Source organism: Lynx rufus, unplaced genomic scaffold, assembly GCF_022079265.1.
Source record: "Lynx rufus isolate CCGP_SWC_20201006 ecotype Redwood Valley unplaced genomic scaffold, mLynRuf1.p SCAF_8, whole genome shotgun sequence".
Taxonomy (NCBI): Eukaryota; Metazoa; Chordata; class Mammalia; order Carnivora; family Felidae; genus Lynx; species Lynx rufus.
In genome coordinates, this window is record NW_025814896.1 from 91879564 (window position 1) to 91902153 (window position 22590).

General features: G+C 41.2%; 1 protein-coding gene across 1 annotated transcript; it reads right to left on the bottom strand.

Moving 5' to 3' along the window:
- Positions 1 to 2745: 2745 nt before the first annotated feature.
- On the bottom strand, positions 2746 to 19085 carry EVA1A (eva-1 homolog A, regulator of programmed cell death). The gene is made up of 2 exons (XM_047069194.1): positions 18863 to 19085; positions 2746 to 3285 (listed from the first exon to the last, which is right to left on the bottom strand). Exons 1-2 carry the CDS (start codon positions 19083 to 19085, stop codon positions 2912 to 2914), a joined length of 597 nt encoding a protein of 198 aa, XP_046925150.1. The 3' UTR covers positions 2746 to 2911.
- Between the last annotated feature and the right edge of the window lie 3505 nt (positions 19086 to 22590).

Sequence of the window (22590 nt, forward strand, 5' to 3'; positions counted from 1 at the left end):
TCAGAAAGAGGGGCAGAAAGAGAAAGAAACAAAGAGAATCCTAAGAAGGCTCCACACTCAGTGCGGAGACTGACATGGGGCTTGATCCCACGACCCTGGAATCACAACCTGGGCCAAAATCAAGAGTCAGACACTCAATTGACTGAGCCACCCAGGCATCCCTAACGACTTAAATATAGTACCTGTAATGGTAAAACTCCTAGAATGGCATATTACACAAGCCAGGCCAAGTAGTCCTTCCCTGTGATTTTAATCTTGAACCTTGAAGCAAGATGTTTCTCTCCTCTTGTGTCCTTATATTGGGATGATGTTAAATCCAAAAGCGCCTAGAGTGTACTCCCTGCCATTAGTGAAGGTTCCGCTGAGGGGGCTGAGATGTGCCATGAGTTGATAGTGACTACCTGTGCCTCACAGTGTAGGAAGAGACTCTTAAAGGAAGTTGGTGGGAGTTTCCTAGGGTGACTATGCTTCCTAATATGTCAGATGTTTAACTGTCAGCCGGTGTTTCTCTGAGGAAACATGGAAGACCAGGGAAGCTGCATCAGAAGCATCCTTGCCATGCTGTCTCCTGAGCTTAGTAAACTGTGAAACTGCCTACACACACACACACACACACACACACACACACACACATACACCCCACTTGTGGCTGTATGGATGCTTGGTCAGTAGCAATTAATCCAATACACTACATTGATCTACATATGTCACAGTTTCTTCTGAAGGAGAAGAAAATGAGACCAGCAATAGAGAGAAACAGAGGTGAGAGCTGAGAAAGAACAAACTTTTGATCACATTTCAGCAGCTGGACCCCATCATCCATGAAGCCGGATCCAACCTCACCTTTCCCAGTTGTATGAACCAATAAATGCTCTTAAGTTGGGTATCATTCTATTGCAAATGAATGTGGCCTCCTGCAGAAACTGGAGCCAGGAGTGACAGACCTAAATGTAGAACTGCTTGGGTCAAGATAAGGAATGTAAGGTCTCCCTATCTTTGACTGAAAGCTGGAATCCTGGGTATATGAAAGTGAAGCAGTGGGTTAAACTGTTATCTAGTATTTTGTGCCTTAGGCAAAGCCCCCACCGCCCTCAAAATGGGAACTTGTATGGACTTGCCAGAAAGGCATCAGGATATTCGACTAAGAAAACCAGATGACCCAGAACCTTCCCAAACACCTTTACCACTGCCCCCTTAGCCCCTGCCTAATGAGGGTCATATCTTTCCCTGTTGTCAGCTTTGGATGAATCCTGGGGATGAAGACACCTCAAAGTTTCACTTTTCTAAAAGACAGAGACGGAGATGGATGAGGTTAACCTAAAGCCCAGGCAATTATTGCCTAGGTACTGAAAGCACAAGGGTGGGAACCCAGACTCAAAGACATTGATTTAACAAGATTTTTGGCAGTTGTTACTAGCCAATGAGGCAACCCAAAATGGTATAATCAGACCAGCCACCAAGGTTTCAAGCTAACTATATTGTCCCCTGGGCAAACAGAGCTTTGTGATCATTCACTTCTTAAGACAGCCCACCAAGTCCCTATCATAGACCCCAGCAGAGGAAGTCTCAGGACCATTCTTTCAGACATACTGATGACACCAATGGATGCCAATGGAGATACTCTCAGTAGGAAGGGCCAGAAGACAGACTAAAGAACACACTGCATGTCAAGAGAAGGGAGCCAACAGACCTATAACTCACAGTGCAGAGGTGCTTGGGAATCTCTCTCTCTCTCTCTCTCTCTCTCTCTCTGTCTCTGCCCCACCCCTGCTTGTGCATATGCGTTCTCTCTCTCAAAATAAATAAATAAACTTTAAAAAATGTTAAAAAAAAAGTCCCTAGTCACACAAAGGCCATTTCTTTATTCTCCAGTTTCTCCATTCCTCCTAATTCCCCAATTACTAAAAGAGCCTGGCAAAAGAGCATAGCCACCTATGAAATGACTGTCATTTAAGGTAAATATAACCACAGAGATGGACATGAAACAAAAAAGATTTTATGTAGTATTTATTTATTTTTTTTATCTCATCCAATTTTGGCTTTATTCCTCATCTCCCATTCCCATTCTTTTCTTGGAAATTCAAACTTGTTTTTTTTAGCAAAATGTTTAAAATCATGAGTATCTAGATTTATAACAAAATTTCTTTCCTCCAAAGGGGTGGGAGGCAAGGGGAGACACATCTTTTATTCTTATGCAGCATCTTCAAATATGCATGTTAATATATATTTTATAAACTATTTAAAATAAAACCCTTCATCCTTTGAGGTTATTTGTATTTTCTAGTTCACTGACACATCTCCCATAATACGTTAATTCTATCCATCTTCATGAATGAGGTGGGAACTATACTAAAAAATAGGATTTTAATCCCTGAGGTGCCAGTTAAAATGGACAAGGTTGCCATTGCAACACAAGATTTTTAAAAATCAGCCTTAAATAATAAGCATAAATCATGCTATCTGGATGAGAATCACCTCCATAGCATGGGGTCATTTAGAAAATTGCATTTACTGGGTTAAGTTCACCCTGCTATTCCTAGCCTTCATGCCATGAAAATCTTCCTTTTGTAAAGGAATAACACAAAGCAATGAAGTCTGCAGAAACTTCTGAGATCCTCAGAAATCAAGAGAAACCACAGTCCCGTTTCTCTAATCTCCACCCACATTGTTGGAGAGGGTTTTCAGCACCGTTCCAAGACCTGGAAAGGTTGATGAACTGACTTGGGTTTTCTACTTCTCCATGAATTTAATCGAAAAGGAAAGATGAGTCCTCCTGTCTGGAAATGGGCGTGTCCTGCTTATCTCTGCCCCCAGGGCTTAAGCAGAACTGCATTCAGCCCTGTGCCCACCCTGCCGGCGGACCCTGGCCCTCCCCGGCGGCTTCCTGAGACGCGGGCATCCGTTCCCGCCCCTAGTAGTAGCGGTTCAGGCTCCTGGTCCCGGGCACCTCCGGCTGGCCGTTCATCCAGATCTCCCTGATGATGCGTTCCCGCTCCTCCAGTCGCTGGGCGCGCTCCAGCTCCTCGGCCGAGGTGAACACGTTCTTGTTCAAAGTCCTCTCGAAGCGGCGGTGTCTCCTGACGGAGATGTCAGACGCCGTGTCCGAGCTGCCGTCGTCGCTGTCGCTGCTGTCGCTGCTGCTGTCTCGGTCCTGCAGGAACTTCTTCCGGGGACGCTGCCGGCAGTCTGTGTGGCAAGAGATCCTCATCACCAAGGCGGCCAGAGTGAGCACCAGCCCGATGCACACGCCGGAGACAAAGTACAGAGCTGCGCGCTCGGGGTTTTCTGCGGGAGGAAACAGAGGCATTAGTGATGTCGACTCCAGATGCGCAGAGGAAACAGAGCTCCCGCCCACCTTGCACACGTCTCAGCACACCTCAAAGTTCCGATGGTTACACATATTGCCTTCCTATGTGACAGACTGCATACTGTATTCAGAACATAATTATCAACAAGTACTGAATCTGGGTATAGGGTGTATGGGATTTTTTTCCTATATCCTTGCAACTTTAAATTTGAAATAATTTTGAAAAAAAAGATAAAAGAAAGAAAAGTATTATTTAGCACCTATTATAAGCACAAGTGTACTTAGATGTCATTTGTTTAAGAGATGTATGTGTCTAAGGGCACCTGGGTGGCTCAGTCAGTTAAGCCCATCTGACTCTTGATTTTCAGCTCAGGTCATGGTCTTACAGTCCTGATATCCAGCAGGCTCTGTGCTAGGCATAGAGCCTGCTTAAGATTCTCTCTCTCTCTCTCTCTCTCTCTCTCTCTCTCTCTCCCTCTGACCCTCTCCCCCACTCGTGTGCATGCTCAATTTCTCTGTTTCTTCTCTCTCTCTCTCATAGATGTATTGTGCTTAAAGCCCATTTTTGCCTATATGGGAAAATTCTTGGCTTCTGAATATGCTCCTGCAACCCCTGAATAACCTTTTAATCACAGCTGTAAGCAGCAGTTGCTCCTGCTTCTTCCTCTTCTTCTTCTTGACAACAAATTTATAAATAAAACCAAGGATAGCTGCCTCCCTTATTCTAACTATACCGTTACAGGTCTAGTCAACAAATGTAGTTAGCTTCCAAGATGCTCCCCGCCCCCCCCCCCCCACCTCTTAGTATTCAGACTCTTGCACAAGCCCTTCCCTTTGAGGGCTGGACCTAATGGGCTGGACCCAGTCAAGGATTTCTAACAAATAGAATATGGCAAAAGTGATGGATGAGTCTAAGATTAGGTTATATAAGACTGACTTCCAATTTGCTTATGCTCTCTCTCTCTCTCTCTCTCTCTCTGGCTTTTCTCACTGACTTGTTCTGATGGAGCCAGCTGCCATGTTGTGAGCTGCTCTATAGAGCGGCCCACATGGCAAGGAACTAAGTGTAGCCTCTGGCTAACTGCCTGGAAGGAACTGAATCATGCCGACGGCCATGCGAGTGAACGTGGAAGTGAACCATGCCCTCCTGGTGCAGCCCTGGCCTTGCAGCTAAGCCAGTCTCAGATTCCTGACCCACAGAAATGACAAGATAATAAATGTGTGTTGTTTTAAGTTTTAAGGTTTGAGGTATTTTGCTTTGCAGCAATAGATAGCTTATACAATCACAGACTGAAAGGCCAGAGTAGGTAGTTTATAATAACCTCATCAGGTAATTTGTGGGGGAGAAATTTGAACTTTTCCTTGGTGAGAAAAGAAAATAATCATTCTGTTGATGTGCAATATGCTTAGTGAGCCCAATGATGATCCCTGTATGATGTGCTCAACAGGATGAGAGACTTGGGGTGAATAACCTTCCCTTTCTAGGCAAGTATGAGAACATAGGGGCATGCCTGGCCTTGAGTCACAGGGCATAATCAATGTGATATGACCCAAGATTGCCATCAACAAATTCGTTTTCCATAATCTGTATTCACTTGTAAGTATGAATCAAAATACACATTGTTTTGTGGATTTTTAAAGAATATAAGTGGTATCATATATATATTTTTTAATTTAAGAATATTTTTTAGAGAACTTTCCAGATATGTCAACAGAATTCTTTCTGACTGCTGCACCGTGTTCTGTAGCGTGGACATATCAAAGTTTATTTAACCATTTCGTTAATACTATCAATATAAGTGGTTTACAATTTTTTTACTATTTTGAGCAATGCTAGAGTCAACATGCTTGTGTTCTTGTACACATCTCTTTATACACATGCAGAATTATTTCTACAGGTTAGTTACCTAGAAATAGAATAACTGCATCAAAGGGCATAGGCATTTTGAAGTTTTATGCATCCTAAATTGTACCCCAAAAAAAGGCTCTATCAGTCTAAACACAGCATATTGAACACATGTGTTTATGATACCTCCTTCTCTCCAAAACTCCTGCCAAAAAGACAGTTATGTGAATAAAACAGATATAAATTAGAGGTATGAAGAGGAGTGAAGAAAACAGAGGACACTAATAGTAGATGCAAGAGTAGTCAACAACGTAAATGTGGTGAAAAGGAAGTGACATCAATATCATAGCAGTGCACGATCTCGCGGTCCGTGAGTTCGAGCCCCGCCTCAGGCTCTGGGCTGATGGCTTGGAGCCTGGAGCCTGTTTCCGATTCTGTGTCTCCCTCTCTCTCTGCCCCTCCCCCGTTCATGCTCTGTCTCTCTCTGTCCCAAAAATAAATAAAAAACGTTTAAAAAAAAATTAAAAAAAAAATATCATAGCAGTGTAACATATCCCTACTTTTTGTGTCTCTTGTTTTTAACAGCTAATTAAGCATCCATCCACAAACAAAAGTGTCTCTGTGGGAGTCTTGTGATCCAACAACATAGCTCAAGAAACCCGGGAGGAGTCTCGCCCACCTGATCATCCCATAATAGACCACAGACAGACTTCAGTTTGGGCTGTGGAACTAGCAACCCCAACACCAATCCTTCCCAGGTGTGTTTGGGGAAAATTTTGAAAAGTGCTGACTTGGATGAAACAATTCCAGCACATCGCTTAAGGAAACAAACAAACAAACAAACAAACAAACAAACAATAAAGGGGTTTGAAGGAACTTTTCCGGCATTGCCCCTCCCCTCCAAGTTGACAGCACAGAATTGAACTATCTGGTGGCACCACTCTGTGGGGGGAAGTGAGAGCTGTGTGTGAGTGTCTGGTTAACCCAACTATGCTGGATGCAGCAGGGAAAAACCCATTTCCCTCCAGGAACATCCAGAGTCTAAAGTGGGACCCCCATGACTGAGGGGAGGGAAGAAATTGGGAAAGAGACAGATAAGACTATCAAAGGGCATTAAAGAGACATGGTTCATGCTGACTGCACTCAGGATGTCTGGAGAAAGTCCACCCACAATCCACTGGGAGAACCTCAGCCAAGGATCTCTCCACCAGCTGACAGACACTCCTCATGCCCCAAGTGCTAAACCTACACTTTCCCTTGCTCTAAGGTGGCTCCTTACTCAGGCTCCAAGACTGGCAGCAAAAGAAAGCTGGGTAAACTAGAGTGCTATCAGAAAAATAGACTAGGATCTGTGGGCAAGAGAGAAACCACAAACTTGAGCTGTAGCACCACCTTCTGGAAAACAAAAGGGAAGTTTCTAGTAGCCAGCCAGGTGAGCTGTAAGAAGATCCAGAAAAGACATAAAAGCTTTAAAAATTTTGCCACAAGAGGGAGTAAGAAGTGTGAAGCAGGTGTATAAATGCAAGTCCAGATAAAACAGGATCAATGAACAATATACTCCATCTGAAGGCAACTAGTGAAGATTTGAGGAAGTGTCTTTTACTTTAAAGACAAAGCAGCAACACAAAGCTATAAGGAACATGAAGAATCAAGAAACTTATCACCACCAAAAGATAATAATCCTTCAATAAAGATTTCAAAGACATGAAATCTTATGATCTAGCAGGTAAAGAATTCAAAATAACAACGAGCTATAAAGAAACACAGATGACAATTCGATGAAATCAGGGAAAAAATACATGAACAAAATGAAAAATTTAGCAATGAGATAGAAACCTTAAAAAAGAACCAAACAAAATTCTGGAGCTGAAGAATTCAATGATTGAAATGAAAAATGCAATAGAGAGAATCTGCAGCAGAGTAGATCAAATGGAAGACAAAAATAAGTGACCTAGAAGCCAGTTGTTTTCAAGTAACCCAATCAAAGGCAAACAGAGGAAAAAAAAATGACAGAGTGAAGAAAGCTTATGTGACCTGACCATTCAGTCAGATGTACAAATATTAGCATAATCAGAGTTCCAGAAGGAGAAGAGAGGAGGAAGAGGCCAGAAAGATTATTTTTAAAATAATAGCTGAGGGCTGCCTGGGTGGCTCAGTCGGTTGGGTGTCCAATTCAAGTTTGGCTCACCTCATGATCCCAGGGTCATGGGATCAAGCCCCACATTAGGCTCCATGCCGAGCATGCGGTCTGCTTGGTAGTTCCTCTCTCTTCCCCCCCCCTCTGTCCCTCCCCCCTGCTCATGTGTGCTCTCTCTCTCTCTCTGTGTAAATTAAAAAAAAAAAAAATAGCTGAGAACTTCCAAAAACCGAGAAGAGGCTTTGGCATCCAAGTTCATGAAGCTATTAGATCACCCTATTATCTTAAAGCAAAAACAACTCCAAGACACATTATAATGAAATTAAGAAAAAGAATCTTAAGCACATCTAGAGTAAAAAAGAGTGTAACTTATAAAGGAACACCCATTAGGCTATCAGTGGATTTCTCAGCAGAAACTCCACAGGCCAGGGGAGAGTAGAATGACATACTTAAAGTGTTGAAAGAAAAAATTGCCAGCCAAGAATACTCTATATGGCAAAGTTATCCTTCAGATATGAAGGAGAAATAAAGACTTTCTTATAGAAACTAAAGCTGAGGCTATCCTACCTTACAAGAAATGCTGAAAGGAGTTCATCAAGTTGAAGTGAAAAAATGCTAATTAGTGACATGAGAACATTTGAAAGTATACCACACACTGGTAAAGGTAAATATGCAGTCTGATTTTAAAAACTCTAATTCTGTAACAGAATCACGTATTAGCCACTAAATGATAGTATAAGGTTAAAGGAAAATAGTATTAAAAATAACTATAACTATTACAATCTATTAATGGACACACAATGTAAAAAGAGGTAAATGATGACATCAAAACTATAAAGAATAAAATGGTGGATCTTTTGTATGCAGTTGAGAAGCTTTCAGTATTTTACTAGTGACCATGATGTTAGCTTTGGGCTTGTCATATATGGCCTTTATCATATTTAATTATGTTCCTTTTATACCCAATTTGTTGAGGATTTTATCATGAAAGAATGTTGTATTTTGCCAATGCATTTTCTACATCGATTGAAATGAACAGGGAAACAGAAGGAAGTGAAATCACTATCTTTAAGAGATGTCTGCATTCCCATGTTTGCAGCAGCATTATTCATAATAACCAAGACATGGAAACAATCTAAGTGTCCATCAACAGATGAATGGATAAAGAAAATGTGTTGTGACCATAAGTACATTATTGCTAATTGAGATAAGTCAGACAAAGTAAGACAAATACTGTATGTTATCACTAATATATGGAATCTAAAGAGGCCCTCCTCACAGAAACAGAGGGTATAGTGATGGAACAAGGGCTAGAGAATGAGAGAATCGTAGCTGTGTTGTTTAAGGCTATAAATTTGTAACCACTAGACGAATAAGTCCTGGGGATTTAATGTACAGCATAGTGAATTACAGAAAACAATATTGTATTACAGGCTTCAAAGTTGCTAAGAGAACTTAATTGTTCTCACCACAAAAAAAAAAAAAAGATAATAATTAAGGGACGTGAGACACATGGTAGCTAATGTTATGATGGTAATCACACTGCAATATATGAATATGCCAAGTCAACACCTTGTCACCTTAAATCTATACAATGTTATGTCAGTTATATCTAATAAGAATTAATTGCTTGATATAAATAAGTACATGTTCAGTGAAGGGGGATGAAACTGAACTCTGTCTGGTTGATATCCAGCAGAAACTGAGTGAACTGAGGCAGCTCTTGCCTTAAGGAGCAGACCAGCAGGGAAGCAGACCCAATCATTCCAGGACCAAAGGGAAGAGCTATTACGAAGCATAAAGAGGGATCTCTGGAAACATAAAGGTAAGTGGAAAGCTAAAGTTCAGATATGGGGCTCTGAGGAGGCTTTCTAGAAAAGATACCCAAATCCATGCTTTTACCAAGATGGAAAACGATTGGGCAGAACTGCATCAGTTTGAAGCCTCATCTAAGCCATTTCTTAAACACCACTTACCTACCCCACTGAATTGTAGTAAGGGTTAAAGGTATTACAGATGACCAGCATTATCCATGATCTTGACAAAGATAGGCATTCAATAAATAATAACTCACTCTATTTATTTTCTTCCTCCCTCTCTCCCTCTCTTCCTTCCTTCTGAGTTCTCTCCCTCTCTCCCATCCATCCCTCCATCCATCTAATCTATCTGTTTTCCTCCCTCTTTCCCTTTCTCCCTTACCTTCCTTCCTTTTCTCATCCCACCCTTTCTTCCCTGTGAATGTATTTCTCCATGTTTTTCACACCCTGCCCTCACAGCCTCCCATTACATAGGTTAACTTGGAAGATGGTTATTGAACTTTATCTTGGGAACCACTATTCTCCCCTCTCCCCAGCTTAACTAGTCCATCCTGTCCTGCTACTCCAACCAGAAAACATACTTTTTTGCCTAGAGCAGTCTCAGACAAGGATTCCTAGAGAAGCCCAGCAAAAGCAATGAGAGAGAGCGAGGGAGTTTACTGGGCCTCACTGGATCCTGAGGAGGTGACTCAGAGTTGATTTTCACAGCTGATATAATTTGTTTTGGTTTTCTTCATCATGCTTCTGCAAAAATCGAAACTGTAGCTCTATCGTGGTTGTTTTTTCTCATCTCTGCTCCAGGTCACTTCCTCTTGGCCAATGATCCACCCTGGTCTTGGCCAGATCCAGACAGCTGTTAATTGCCCAGGAAGTAGAGTGGGGAGGGCTACTGCCGGTTGTTTTCCCTCAGTAAATAAAAATAAATGTATTGCTGTATCTTGCTTCCTGCAGGGTCATTGTTTTCATGAGCAGGAAAAGGCTCTATGTGGAGGTCCTGGGACTAATTTCATTTGCACCTTCAGAGGTCAGACCATGCCCAGCAAACTCTGCAAAAGAGCAGAAGCAGCCCAGGCCAGATCAGCTGGTCTCCGTGCAAGTGTAATTGGTTCTCCTGCCTAGACTTTTCTTGTTGGCCTCAAAGCTTGCAATCCCTTGACTGGAAAGAAAAAAAGTTTTACAAATAGGTTTTAAAGAGAGTAACAGGGCTTTTGTAGTATCAGGGAGTATTTAGCATCATTTTTTCTCTGAACTCTTCAGGCATTGCAAGGATTCCTCTTTATGAGATTCTGTCCCTCACCATAAAGAAGCGAAGACTCCTACTAACACTTCTGCCCTTTCTGAAATGCTGGAGAAAGCTTCCCTCCTTCTTCCATCCCTGACTTGTTCTTCCTCAGGAAGAGGGAATATTGGAGAATCCCTGCTCCACTAGGCTGGCTCTGGAGTATACTCCCTTGCTTTCACCTCTTTTGAGGCCATCCTCACCTTTTTGAGGCCATCCAGGCCATAAGCACTCCCCGAAAGAGGCCTTCTGTTCCCTTACCCATCATCCTAATCCACCCTGCTCACCTTTCTTCACCTGCAGCAGGAAAGACCTGCCATCGTATCACCCCAGGACTAAGGGGAGCTAGGTAGAAGGCCCAGAACATTCTCTGTTGTGGCTTAACCACTGCTATAGTCAGTACCCTATTCTGATGCGTTTCTGGCTTCTTGAGTCTGGAAGGAAGAGTGTGATTAATTAGCCCCTCCAATCTAGGCAGCACTTTATGTAGTTGTATTACAATTAGTTATATAACTACTATTTTTCCCATATAACAGAGCAAATTGAGGGCAGAATCCACATGATTCACTTTGAATTTCTAGAGCATCTAGCATATTGCCTTGCTCATTATGTGTATCTCACAAATATTGAATTAAATCATGAATACACAGTTTCTAAAAGTCCAGTTAATAAATTTATTGTATGTTGATTAACATGTATATAGATGTATGTAGGTGTATATATGTGTGCATACATATAAATGTACATGTATGTGTGTATATAGCATTAAAAGAGTAGGGAATGACAAAAATTTGTAAAACAACCATAAGCTCACAACCTGAATATAACTACATACTGTGTAGTGTAGTGAATGTTCTTCTGTTCTTTTTTCCTGTCATAAGAATATGTACATATTTATTTATATTTACTTCATTATATTTATATAGTTTATATATTTTTATCTGCATGGGTTTTTTGTTTGTTTGTTTGCTTTTAAGACTTTTTACAGCAGTTTTAGGTTCACAACAAAATTAAGAAGAAAAGACAGAGATTTCCCACATACTCCCCACCCCCACACACCCATAGCCTCTCCCATTATTTTTTTTTTTTCAACATTTTTATTTATTTTTGGGACAGAGAGAGACAGAGCATGAACGGGGGAGGGGCAGAGAGAGAGGGAGACACAGAATGGGAAACAGGCTCCAGGCTCTGAGCCATCAGCCCAGAGCCCGACGCGGGGCTCGAACCCACAGACCGTGAGATCGTGACCTGGCCGAAGTCGGACGCTCAACCGACTGCGCCACCCAGGCGCCCCAGAGCCTCTCCCATTATTAACATCCCCTACCAGAGCGGTACCTTTGTTACAGTTGATGAACCAACACTGACACATCATAATCACACAAGGTCCATAGTTTACATTCGGGCTCCAGGTGTTGTACATTCTGTGAGTTTGGACAAATGTATAGTCAGAGTACTTCTGTGTGTAACACTACTTCCTTTTCTGCTTGTTTGTTTCATGTGTTGCCTTAGAATGCATTCTCAGAAAAGGAATCATTCTTTTTAAAGTACGCTTTTTTTTTTTTATGTTTATTTACTTTTGAGAGAGAGAGAGAGACAGAGTATGAGCGAGGGAGGGACATAGAGAGAGGGAGACACAGATTCTGAAGTGGCTCCAGGCTCTGAGCTGTCAGCACGGAGCCCAATGCAGGGCTTGAACTCACGAACCCCAAGACCATGACCTGAGCCAAAGTCAGATGCTTAACCGACTGAGCCACCTAGGCGCCCCCTCAGAAAAGAAATCTTTGTGTTAGAAGGGATACATATTTTTATACCTCTTGATACATATCACCAAGTGGCTTTTCAAAAGTAGTACATTAAATTTTCTTGCCATTGGCTGTGAATGAAAGTACTACTTTTACCAAGCCCTCTCCAGGAGAGTATATTCCAGTTGTTAAAATTTGTTCAAATATTATAGGTCAAGAAAAGGTTACTTTATTCCACAAAAATGTACTGTTAATTTACAGTGCCTTCTGGGCTAAAGACACAAAGGTTCTCAACTCCCACAGGATTTCCAGAAGAGGGATTACACAGAACAGAAACTATGGTACTTTCTCCAAGCTCCAAATTTGTGACTATTAATTGAGTTATGGTGGGTTAGGTCCCCTCACTGTTAAGAGACAATCTTTCTCAAGCCAGTCTCATAGGAAAAATGATTCAAATTCTAGCGAACTACACATAGTCCACACCACTGTACTTATAATTACATATTCAAAGAATATTAGTTAAATGAAAAAATGATCCCCAAAACTTCTGCATTGAAAAAAATTATTGTAAACAAAGTTAAAAGACAAATGCCAAAATTATGAAAAATGTTTGAAATATGTAACAGAGACAAAGAGCTAGTGCATAAAGAGCATTCTAGGAAGAGCATTAAGAAAAAAGACCAACCAATAAAGAAAATGGACAAAAGATACGAACAGTTCACAGAAAAAGAAATACAAATGGCCCTTCAATATATGAAAGGATGCTCACCTAGAGCAGGAATTGGCACACTATGGCTCATAAGCCAAACCTGACCACCATCTGTTTTATTATTGGCACACAGCCAGCCGCTTCATCTATGTTTTATCTATGTCTGCTTTCATATTATCAACACAGGAGTTGAACAGTTAGAACAGAGAGACTGTTCTCTGTTTATATGACCTTTTACAGAAAAGGTTTCCTGACCTATGACCGAGAGAAACAGAAATTAAATGATATTTATGTATATTTTTCATTTATCAGATTGTCAAAAACCCTACAGTTGGGAAATACTGTTGCAGGACCTTCTTATGCATCTTAAAAAGAGTAAATTGGTAAAATTCCTTCTTAAGTGGCGCTTTGATAATATTTAACTTAATTACTAATTTATACATACTTTGATCCAACAATTCCACTTTGGGGAACTTATTCTACAAATACACTTGAACATGTGTATATGCCATGGTTTGTTTTATTTATTGCAACTCTGTTGCCCATTTGAAAAGATTTGAATCACTCTCACCGGCCATCAGCAGGGGACTGGTTAAATTATGGTTCATCTGTACATAAGAACAGGATATAGTTGTCTAAAAGAATAAGGAAGCTCTCTATACACTGCTATAACACATCTTTATGATATGCTGGTTGCTCGCTGAAAAAGGCAAAGTACAAAACAGTATGTATGAAATGCTACCTGTGTATAAAAGGGGAGAGAATGAGACTGTATGTTCATATTTCCTTACCTGTGCACAAAGGACCCTGGAAGGATGCAGAGAAGCCTGATGATAGGTCAAACTTGGGGACTGGATGGAGGGGCAGTTAAAACTTCTCACTATGTATCTTTTTATATTGTTTGATCATGGAGCCATGTTGATTCACTGATTTGTTGAGCATCTAATAGGTGCCAGACACTATTCTAGAGGCTGAGGAAAGAAACAAAAACCCCAGTGTTCCTGGGAGCTTGTAGTCTATTCAGAGAGATATTAAATAAAATAAACAAATAAAATAGTTGTATGTTAGATGGTAATAAGGTGATAAGGAGAAGAAAACAGTAAAAATAGGAAGGAGGGTAGGAAGTGTCAGATGTGTGCTGGAGGGGAGCAGGCAGGTGGAGTGACCAGAGGGAATTTAACTGAGAAGGTGACTTTAAGGAAGAAACTAAAGGAAATGGAAGAGTGAGCAGGAGAATGTATTATCAATTCAAAACATTAAATTAAAGAGCAATCATTCCATTTAATCTTTCTAACCCTATTAGAAGTTATTCATGAGGCTATTACTATTAATGAGATTATTATCCTCATCATAAATTATTATATTATGATCCCAAGGGGTTGGCTGCACAGAGTTGAAACAAGAAATGTTAACTCCTCCAATCCAAGTGCTGAGATCAAGGGAAACAAAACATGTGTGAGGAGCACACGAATGAGCACCTAAGCCAGGGTGGGGGAGCAAAGAGAGTAAATAGCAGACCCTGAAGACTGCGAGGGAGCTAGCCAGTCGAGGACTGAAGGGAAGAATTCTTGGGAAAGGAAATGACTGCCAAAGGCAAAGAGGTCAGAAAAGGCCTAGCAAGTGGTTTAGAATAATTGGAGTGAGGTGTTGGTCAGGGAGGTCTACAACTAAATGACAGCACAGAGAAGTCAAGTTCAGGCACTAAAAGCCCTGGTAAGCCACATAAGAAACTGCAGGTTGGAGAACTTACACTATCCCCAAATCCCTTCTCCCTTACTTGCCTCTGGAGCATGTCTTCTCAACCTCAGCACTATTGACCTCTTGGACCAGTTAATTCTTTGTTGTGGGGTTTGTCTTGTGCATCATAGGACGTTTCTCCACTGATAGATGCTAATAGTAGCCCCACCCCACCCCATTTGTGACAACCAAAAGTGTTTCCAGACATTTCCTGAAATCCCCTGTAGGGCAAAATCACACCTGGTTATGAGTCACTGGTCTAAAAGTTGAAAAAGCTTTGTCATTTTTTTCAGCTAAATGGTCATGTAACAAAGTTTTGGCCAATGAAATATGAGAAGAGATCTACTGGAACATCCTTCCTTTTCTTAACCATCTTGAATGAGGGCAAGAGTGACAGCAGCCACTGTGCAGCCATAATAGAAAGAACATGAAAATCACAGAGATGCTGGTCCCTACATCTTTGAGCCAATGGACCACCTACCTCCAAACTTCTTATGAAGGTAAGATAACTCTTATATGTTTAGGCCACCAAGTTGAGATTTTCTATTATTTGCAGCTTAAAACAATCCTAATTATTAAAACATACAAAAGTGCTTGAACTTCATCCCAGAGATAATAAGTATTCTAAAGTATTCTAAAAAATAAAAAGAATTACATCATCATCACAGCTACAGTTCAGAAAGATCATTTTGCTATAAAACACAGTCTATGAAGCAAGACTGAAGGCAGGCAGACAATGGAAAATATCATTATGATAAGATAAGCAAAAACTCAGTGGGGCTTGGATCAATTCAATGATGGTGGGAATGAAAAGGAGGGGACCCATATGAGAAACATTGAGAGGCAAAATAGATCAACCCTAACCAATTGTATATGGGCAGTGAATAAGGTATACCAAAGACTAGAAATCGTATTTCTGGTAAAACTGATGCCCTAGATGGTGCACCAAAGAAAGAACAATTTAAAAAGAAGGACAATATTCCATTGCAGGCCAGGTTGAATTTGAAATGCTTATGGCACACCCAAGTGGTAATGTTCAGGGCATTTAGATACTTAGGTCTAGAAGTCAGAAAAGAATAAGGGAGTAGTAATTTTTAAAATATATGTATGATATAATTCTAAATCTTAAATTCCAATAAAATAACATTATTTATTACAAAAGTGATATCAATGAAGTATAGAATACTTAAGCATACAGCTAAGCAAAAGAAAATTAAAAATGCACAAATGCACTCATAAAATCCCAACATCCAGATATAATTTGCAATAAAATGTGGTTACATATACATGTGAATATACAAATATAAATGGGATTATATTGTGTATACTATATAGTAACAGGCTTTATTCACTCAACAGCACATCTTTCTGCTTCAATTAATATTCACCCATTTTTCTGATTTTTTACTATTATGAACAGTTCTGAGATCGATTGTTCTCATAGTAAAATGTTTGCCCATGTCCCTAGTTAGGTCCTTAGGATAAATTCCTAGATGTGGAACTGCTGGCTAAATGACACACAAGTTTCTAAGGCTTTTGACAGATGTTCCCAAATCATTCTCTAGAGAGGTTGTAGCAATTTACAATTCCATAACACTGTGAGTACTCACTTCCCCACACTGTCTCCAAAATTGAAATTATATACATAATCACTCAAATCTTTGAGAATTTTATAAAATAAAAATATGAACTCATTGCTTTTATTTTGCATTTGTTCAATTGCTAGAACTCAAGCTGTGTGTGTCTTATCAGCAATTTACATTGTTTCTTTGGCAAACTGCTGATTCTTGTTCTTTGCTACTATTCTTTGAGACACCGATCTTTTATGGATTTGTAAAAACTCTTTATATATTATAAACTTTAGCCCTTCTTCATTAATGCTGCATTTTTTCTCTCTGTTTGCATTTGCCATTTAATCGTAGGTTACATTTTGATAAATAGGTATTTAAATTACTAGAACTTCCAGGGTTTGAAATGGCTTTGTGATGCATGGGAACAAGATAGTGCTTCAGTCCCAGCTGAGGTTTGATACCATGGATTTCCAATGGCTTCCATCTGCAAAGTTGTAGCAGATTTGGTTACTTCAGCGCAGAGGGAGAAAGGGGAGAAAGTAGGGTTTGCTTAGAGTTAGTGTTTTGCCTGTTGTTTTAATCAGAAGCTGGACAAAGAATAAGGGAGTTGTGTGCATCAGCAAATATGTTGCTGAAATGATGGACCACATGGACAAAATAAGAGTCAAGTGATGCTCTGGAAGAAATTAGAAGGGATCAGGGGCCCCTGTGTAGTTGAAGACCAGACTCAGCTGAATGAGAACATGAGACAGCTACAAGATTAGGACATGTTTTACAATTTTCTTCTAACATACTTTTCATTATTGCCTGCTATCCATTTGTTCTGTTTTCTTCTTTTAAAACAATTATTTTTGTATCTGTTATATTCACCTTCATATTTTAAATTTTCTTAATTCATTTTCTTTACAAGGATTGTTCCCCCATCACACTCAGAATTAATTTTCAGCCATCAAGTCTATTTACTAGATCGAACACATTTTATTTTGGCCACTTTACTTTCCATTTCCTTGCATTCTCTTTTTATTTCAGCCCATATTTACTTAAAAGAAGCATTATCTTCCTGTCTCTCAATCAATATTTAATTCCAGAATATGCGGTTGGAAGGAGGAAGGTTGGAGGGGAGAGAAAAACAGGGCCATGTACTCCTTCGGCTCTAGCAAGATCACAAGACCCACAGTAAACACCAGACCATTCAATGAGTTACCACATTCAATGGTCACAACTCAGGGTCATGCTGGCTGAAATGGAAAACTGCCAGGAACCTCCTGTGCCAAGCACAACTCCGAAGTCCAGTAGCCTGTATGTTCTCACCCGAGATACTTTCTTACAACAGCTGAAGTGCAAGTGCCTTCGAGGCCTTGCAACCTCCAGGCCCTCCCTGCCACCACCCACTTCATTTTGGGTTTGTCTTCACTACAGAGTTGAGAGGATCATCATTCAATTGCTTATGAAATATGATACCAGAGTTTCAAATATCTCTTTTCCAACTCCAGTGCCCTTGCTCCCCAGTACAGCCTTGAAGAAAGAGCAAAGCTGAGATTCCTCTGGGGTTTGGTGCCTGGGGAAGGAGGCCGCAGGCACCAGACTTCCTTAGGGAGGTGAGGGACTGACTGATGACCCAGGCCTTTACTGACCCAGGACGGGAGAACCCTGGCTTTGAGGCATGTGCAGGCCATGTGCTGCATCTTGCCACCCTGAGAAGTCCTCCTTTCTAAAATTAGGTTGCATATCATCCAAGATCCTCTCTCAAAGAGAAGCCATGAGCTTCCTCTATCCTCAACCCTGGCTCAGATTTGCCACTGTAAATAGAAATGTCAGGTTTTACCTCTGAACTCTGAGGTCACCACACATCAACCCTGGCTAGAGAAGCAGAAAGCAAAATTGGCCCTCTGATTAGAGGAATTCGAATCAGGGCCTCAGCCCCTTCCTTTTTATACAACATCCTGAGACAAGAGGCAAAACAAAACAAAGCCAAAGCAAACTATCAAAAAATAAAATTCACTCAAGCAGCAGAAAATTCGTCTGGTTACTCAAACCATTGAGCATTTTTATGTATTTTTTTTAAATTTCAGCTTGATTGAGGTATATTTTCATGTATTTTTAAATGGCTTCTCTTATATGAACAGCATATTCTCTATTCTTAAGCATCTTGAGGAGACAGTGAGCTATATTCTTAAGAGTACAACTCTGAATCAAGGAAGGGGCAAGTAACAGACTGTCTCAGACTTACATGCTTCATGTCTTCACGTCTCCCAGGAGATTATCAGATACCTCATACAGTCCCACAAACACATGCCCCCCACACAAACACACTCACACACACACACACTCACACACACACACACCTGGGTGGGGCTGAGAACCACAGCACAGAAATAAGCAGGCTGAGGATACTCCATGAGCCTCTCTCACCTGGAGTCAAGTGCACAATGACAAGTAATAATAGCCTCAGGCTACTTTATTCACTCACTTGAGCCCCAAGGAAACCAAATATTTTTAGCAAGATAAAACTTTGAGAGCCCACCCCCCAAATCATCTGCTGAATTAGAGAATACCAAGCTTAACTGTCAAACCAGAAGATCTTTCATCTCAAAATTCAGCACAGCAGGATCCCTCCACTTTGTGTAGCATTTCTCTTCGGAGTATAAGGCCATTGATAGCCACTCAGGAGATACCCTCAGCCCTCAACCCTGGCCCAGCCGAGACTGGACAACTACCTGAGACAAAGGAATAGGCCGCCAGGATGTTGCTGAGCAAAGCCATGTCCACACACTCGGCAATCACCAGCTCTGTGCCACGGCAGGGCAGCCTCGACGTGGCATCCAGAGAGAAGCTTCCTGGAAATGCTTCAGCTGGATCAAGGTGGCACCTCCCTCGCTTCTCTTCTGTTTGGAAACACAAAGTAAGTGATGAGAACACATTCTGCTCTTCTGAGGCCATGTTCCAGGTAGCCTGGGCTCAACAACAAAGACCCAGTCCCCTAAATGCCAACCAGCCTTCCCAGCCAGGGATCTGAGGTCTTGTCCTCCTTTGCTCTGCAAGCTTCATGGCTTTCAAGGAAGCAGCAGCTCTGTACATTTCTGTTTTTCCTGGACTTTCCCCTCTCTCTTCCCCATCTCCTCCCCAGTTCCCTTTTTAACACTTCTCCTTCACCTTCCCTGCAACTTTCTATTGCATTCTGTCTGACTCGCCTTGGAAGCACAGCCCATCATTACTTCAATCGCTCATTGTAACCCCAAGCAGCAGCCCACTCCTTGCCTGGCTCTGCTTTCTCCTGCACTGACAGTCCTTGTGTACTTTGATCCGTTTGCCTCATCCTACAGGTCACCAAATGTGTGTCTTTGGCAATGGGTCAGAGCTGACTATCCCAGAACTGCCAGAGTGGTTCCCGTTCTAAAATGCCACAAGAACTTGGGAGCTTCAGCCCACTCCCTGCCCGCAGTTCCATGACTCCACCTGTGACCAGGAATGGGCCAACCAAACACACATGCTGCCAACCAGCAGAATGGTCCCACCAGGGTTCAGAACAAGGACTTGGGATCTCCGTGTTAAGTGGCTCAGCCTCCGACTGCTGGAGCACATCGTCTCTGCAGCTGCTGCTGCTGCAGCTCAGACCTGGCATTCTTATCACCCAGTTCACTCAGCAAAACCCTCGCTGAGATAAAGGGAGAAAGAAATAGCAAAGACCCTGACAACTCCTATTCAATGCTGCTCTAGGCTGAGGGTGGGGAACTGAGTCACAATGCGTGGAGGGATGTCAGGTTGGGGAAAGCTAAAGAAGCAGAGGACTCCAGTCCTTGGAGAAGAAGCAGGTTCTCAGGTGGGTCATGGCCTCAGTAACATGGACCATACAAGGGGGCCTGGGGAGCTGCAGTTCCACAGGCGGATGGAATGGGTCACAACAAGAAGACAACTCACGTTCTGGTGGATTCCAGTGGGCTCAGGGAAAACCAAAGCAAGGAAAGAAAGACCAGTGCACAGGTAAGACAGAAATAACCACAAGGTCGTTGGAGCAGCCAGAGGCCCAGGAGTGGCAGGATGAGGAGTTGGAGCTTCAGGGGCTGTGAGAGGGGCCGGCTACTGCTGAGGGACCCTGCACCTCTGAGCCAGAGCCCTGGGCCGTAGTCAACAGCCACTGGAGTTCTTAAAAGGTCACAACTATATGATACAAGTGAATAGTTGGAACCACCGCTCTGAGTTCAGAGACTGTTCTGCAGATCTGAGGACTTCAGGACCCAGGAAGAGAGTGAAGTCACTGGGAAATGTCTGAGCATGTAGTGGTGCAAAACTATTTCAGATCCATTCCCTCCTATCTTTCCCCACTAATTCTACCATAGCACAAGTCTCGCCAGTTCGTTTCTGGGAGTTTTGCTTCACCTAATCCTTCTGCTAACAAATTCTTCCTGCCCAATCTAGTGCACACTCTCACCAACTGGGCCATCTTGATAAAGTACAAACATAATCACTTCACTCCACAGCCCAGCCCTTCAACTAATCCCCATTAAACTTCTTCGCACAATACACAGACACTTCCACAATATCTGACTCCTACCTTAGCTCCTAATTCATCTCCTCGAGTCTACACCCACACGCATATACACAGAAATGTCAACATGCCTAATGCTCCAACATTACCAGCTTACTTTTAGTTCCCCAAACATATCAAGCTCTTTTATCTTTTCATGCATTTGATCATGCTTTTCCTGTTGTCTAAAATGCCCCCTGCTCCCCTTATCTGTCTGGCAAATGTTTCCTTTAAAAGAGAATTCAAAAGTCCTGTGGCAGTCTCAGAATCCCCATGACTTTCTTTTCCAGAAATAGAAAAATCCATACTAAAGTTCATATGGAATCTCAAGGAATCTCAAGTAGCCAAAAGAATCTGGAAAAAGAACTGCGTTGGAAGTCTCATACTTTCTGATTTCAAAATTTATTACAAAGCTACAATAATCAAAACAATGTAGTACTGAAATAAAGACAGACATATGGACCAATTGGAATAGAACAGAGAGCTCAGAAATAAACCTTTACATATATGGTCAGATGATTTTCAACAGCAATGCCAAGACCATTCAATGAGGAAAAACAGTCCTTTCAACAAATGGTGTTGAGAAAACTGAGTATCAACCTGCAGAAGAATGAGGTTCAACCCTTACCTTATACCATATTAAAAATTTAACTAGAAATGGGTCAAAGACTTAAATGGAAGAACTAAAATTATACAATTTTTAAGAGAATGCATATGAGAAAAGTTTTATGACACTGGATTTGACAACAATTTCTTAGATGCTGAAAGCACAGGAAACAAAAGTTAAAATAGATAAACTGGGCTACATCAAAACTTAAAACTTCTGTGCATCAAAGGGCGCAATCAGCAAAGTGCAAAGGCAACCCGCAAAATGGAAGAAAATATTTGCAAGTAATATATCTGATTGGGGGATAATATGCAGATAATATAAAGAACTCCTAGAAAATCAACAACAAAAAAATCAAACAACCTGATTAAAAAATAGGCAAATGACCTGAATAGATATTTCTCCAAAGAAGATACACAAATGATCAATAAACTAATGAAAAGATCCCCAACATCACTAATCACTAGGGAAATGCAAATCAAAACTACAATGAGATACCACCTCACACCCATTAGGATGGCTAGTATAGAAGGAAGGAAGGAAGGAAGGAAGGAAGGAAGGAAGGGAGGGAGGAAGGGAGGGAGGAAGGAAGATGAATAGATAAACAAAATATGGTATATACATACAATGGAATATTACAGACTTAAAAGGAAGAAAATTCTTTTTTTTAAGGTCTTTATTTATTTATTTATTTAATATGAAATTTATTGTCAAATGGCTTCCATACAACACCCAGTGCTCATTCCAACAGGTGCCCTCCTCAATGCCCATCACCCACTTTCCCCTCCCTCCCACCCACCATCAACCCTCAGTTTATTCTCAGTTTTTAAGAGTCTCTTATGGTTTGCCTCCTTTCCTCTCTGTAACTTTTTCCCCCTTATTCTGACACGTACTACAACATGGATGAACCCCGAGGACATTCTGATAAGTGAAATAAATCAGTCACAAAAGAACCGTAATGAACCAAAATACTATAGGATTCAACATTTATGAAGTAACTAGAGTAGTCATATTCACAGAGACAGAAAGTAGAATGGTGGCTGCCAGTGGTTAGGGTAAGGGAAGAATTGGAAGTTACTGTTTAGTGGGTACAAGGTACAAAGTTTCAGTTTTGCAAGATGAAAAGTATTCTGGAAATGGATGCTTGCACAACAGTGTAAATGCACTTAATGCCATTGAACTGTAAGTTTAAAATGGTTAAGATGGTAAATTTTGTTTTATATATATTTTACGACAATTTCAAAATAATAGTAATAATGTGTTAATGAGGTACAACGGTGAATTTTGAAGGTTAACCCATTTAAAAAATCCTG